Source organism: Elaeis guineensis, chromosome 11 (genome assembly GCF_000442705.2).
Source record: "Elaeis guineensis isolate ETL-2024a chromosome 11, EG11, whole genome shotgun sequence".
Lineage (NCBI taxonomy): Eukaryota > Viridiplantae > Streptophyta > Magnoliopsida > Arecales > Arecaceae > Elaeis > Elaeis guineensis.
In genome coordinates, this window is record NC_026003.2 from 120,508,823 (window position 1) to 120,512,304 (window position 3,482).

General features: G+C 48.4%; 1 protein-coding gene across 1 annotated transcript; it reads right to left on the reverse strand.

Annotated features, from left to right (window-relative positions):
- Positions 1-535: 535 nt before the first annotated feature.
- LOC105054390 (thaumatin-like protein 1) lies at positions 536-3,264 on the reverse strand. The gene is made up of 3 exons (XM_010935873.4): positions 2,899-3,264; positions 2,105-2,813; positions 536-1,235 (listed from the first exon to the last, which is right to left on the reverse strand). Exons 1-3 carry the CDS (start codon positions 2,954-2,956, stop codon positions 1,049-1,051), a joined length of 954 nt encoding a protein of 317 aa, XP_010934175.1. The 5' UTR covers positions 2,957-3,264; the 3' UTR covers positions 536-1,048.
- Between the last annotated feature and the right edge of the window lie 218 nt (positions 3,265-3,482).

Below are 3,482 nucleotides of genomic sequence, written 5' to 3' on the forward strand. Positions count from 1 at the left end.
CTTTCAAATTACTTCATTCACATCAGGCATATGGGCCCGGATGCATACGTGGTGCTCTTTTATTCTCAACCTTTTCAATGGCAGAGTGAAACTTGCCGCCGGTGGCTGACGGAGTTCTTTTTGACCGCATGAACTCACTTAGGTTCCGCGGTTGTGGTCACGCACATACAAGTCATTACCAGAAATGGTTTTATTCGACTTAACTATTTGAGTATGTCATAGGTCATTAATTGTCGACCAAAGCGATCGACAAGCCACAGAACGGCAATTCTCAGCCCTCTTGCGTGTTCCCGATCGACTCACATGATAGCAACATAACGAGAGCATATATATATATATATATTCAAAATAATTGATAAGTTTTTTTTTTTTTTTTTGATAAGGAAGAAGAATTTTATTCATAAGTATAGTCAAAAGACAAAATTAAAACGGAGCCCCAGAAGAAACAATGACATCATCAAACAAAAGTCTCAGTTGCAGAAATAAAGAGGAAAACAGAGTAACAGAGAAGAATGGTAATACATAAGATCCAAAATAATTGATAAGCATTCTTAACCTTGTCTATTTGTGAATAAGATTACAATATTCAATGTTTTCACATAAACTACTATAAAATCGATGGCAACCACCTATCCGAAACATATAGAAAGATTAAAAGAAAAAAAAATCGTCCAGAATATTTCGTACAGGCGGCAACCAAAGTTTTTCCGCAAGCGCGGAAAGAAAGGTCAAAAAGCCGGCTTCAAATTTCGTTCCTTGTCGCACTATCGTCACCTCGCCAGCAGCAGAAGCTTGCATCGAAGAGACGAAAGAGCCGGTCCAAATAGAGAGAAGGCGTCTTATCAAAAAAGGAACTGGGAGAAGGCGAAAAGGCGGTATCACCCAAAAAAAAAAAAAAAAAAAAAAAAAAAAAGCAGAAAATTGTGGTGGTCGGCCCTCTCGCGCACAAAGCGGCAAGACGGGCGCGAAGCGGGCGGGCCAAACCGCCACGTGCGGCCCCTCCCGCACGCTAGTTAGGTATGGGATAGCGGGTAAACCGTTTCGACTTTTAGTAGGGTCGCGATAGCAGCGAGGAGGCGGCGAGGACGGCGAGAGAGACGGAGAGAAGCGCCGCGCGCGGCACGGAGAGCGAGGCATCGCCGCTGCTGACTTCATCGCCGCTGAGGAAGGCCATGGTGCTGTTGATCAAGGGCAGCGCTGCCGCCGCCTTCGGATCATCGCCAGCTGATTTCTCACTGTTAAGAAATTAAAAAAATAGAATAATTCGTTAGGATAAGATTTTATAAAAATCTCAGTAATCTAGTAGAGGAGAAGTGGAAATGGGTTTGGGTACTTGGGTGGACTGGTGCGCGTGGAGCCAATTCAATTACGCCGAGCATGGACAAAGTATGGGAGAAGGGAGAACAGAGGTGGAAAGAAGAAGACGGGGATTGCTCACACCAGACATCAAGGAGGACACGGTTGCCGACATAATTTAATTTAATTTTGTTCTGGCCGCCTTCAATGCGGATGGAAGATCAGATATTTTAGCATCTAGTTGCTGATGGTTCATGCCATTTTTGGCATGGTCTACTAAATAAACTAATCATAACTTGCTACATATCATCATCTAACGTTTGACCAGCGAATAAGCGACAGCTTAGCGAAGCTCGTCAGGAACATTTGTAGGAGATGTCAAAACATCTATCCCATGTTTCATCTGTCGGTCAGGACACCTACGGAAACAACCAGAAAGTTTGAGACAGAGAGCAAGGTGCAGCACCGCACGCATCATTGTATGCGGCCAGAAAGGAAAGGAAAGGAACTCTTCCTTGCCGCCGTCGTTTCTAACTCTCTTGCCACAGATTGACGCAAAGAAAGCAAACTCCTCGAAGAGACCCCTCTGCATCACGCAAATTCCCATATTATCCTGACCAAATCACTATTCATGCCTGCCCGAATCCAAAACACCGGACCGCATCTACAAGGCCACAGCCCAGCCTGGTAGTGCCGACGGCCAGACCAACTCGATTTAATTTTTAAAGATTTTAAGTGCGAATTAAGAAAGAAAGAAGTAGAGGTTTAATTTTGCTGTCGAGAGGAACGAAAAAAAAAAAACCCGTACCTGGCAGTGCTGGGGCAGAAGGTGATGAGGTAATTGGCGTTGTAGCAGGTGAAGGTAGAGGAGGCGTCGTCGTAGGCGTAGCTGTACGCGCGGGGGCAGGCGTTCTTGAAGAACTGAGAGTACGACGAGGGCTTGCATGTGCTGGGGTTCCCGTAGGCGCCGCTGCAGCAGTACTGCGGCGACCCGAATGCGTCGCACGCACTTTTGCACGCTACGCTCTCGCTCCCGCCGTTGGCACTCGCGAGCACCACCTTCAGGACCGACGGACAAACGCCGTTCAGGTCCACCAGACACCCCGTCGCGGTGCAGTTCCCGCCGGGGGAGGTGGCCCCTTGCGGCACCACCAGCATCGGCACATTGTAGCCATCGACGAGACTGACGTCGTAGAAGTCCATTCCCCCGCTTCCATCGAGGGTGAACTCGGCCAGCGTCGCCGGGACGGCGGCGCCAAAACCGGAGCACTCTACGGTTCCAGAGCCGCAGTCGCCGGTGCCGCAGGTGAACTTGCCGGTTGTGGAATTGGTGGAGCATAGGGTGCGGCCCCAGAAACGGCCGGACCACTTGGCTGGCGCATTCAGGCTCCGCGACTCCCCTGTCTGCAGGGCGAACCCCGTCGTCTCCAGCTCCACCGTGCCCGCCCCTGACAGCGACCCCGGCCACACAGTGTACTCACAGTTATTCGTCAGCGTGAACGTCGCCGCTGAACCCCCTGAAACACGAAGAACAACTCACCTTTATAACTATAAATCTCAAAACAGAGGAAAACAGGGGCTAGATCTAAGAATGCTCATTACCTGAAATGAAGAAGAGAAGAAGAGAATGAAGGACCATAAAAATTAAGAATCTGGCCATCTTATTAGATGGAGAGTATGAGTCCCTTAGTAGCTTTGCCTTGAGAAAGAATGCGGTGGAAAATATGAGTCTGTTGGTAGCTTTGTCTAGGATTTTATAAAGGGGGCGCTAGGAGAGGAGGCGGAGGCATGCATGTATCGGTTCGCTTCTGTCCGTATCTGGAGGGTTGAGGAATGGGGCCCGCAAGGATCGATTACTTTAAAATGTTTTGAGTTAATGTCGGCAATCTCTTTAGGTACTTGCTGCAACTCCCGGGGTGCCAGCCGCTCTGTTTTCGCAACAGGGCAACGGAGAGCAGGGAAGGGGCGTATGAGTGTTCGAGATCGGAAGAGCCGGGGAAAAGCGAGCGAAGAAAGAGCGACTCTTCGTATATATAAAAAGAAAACACTGAATAATAAAATGTTTTTACCCTTTTTTTTTTTTTTGGTTGGGGTTTGGGGTTGCGAGGAAATGGTGGGTTTTGGAATTTGGATGGACCGGCTGTAGGTTAAAAGGTTTCAGAGCGGGTTGAACCTTGGACAGTTGC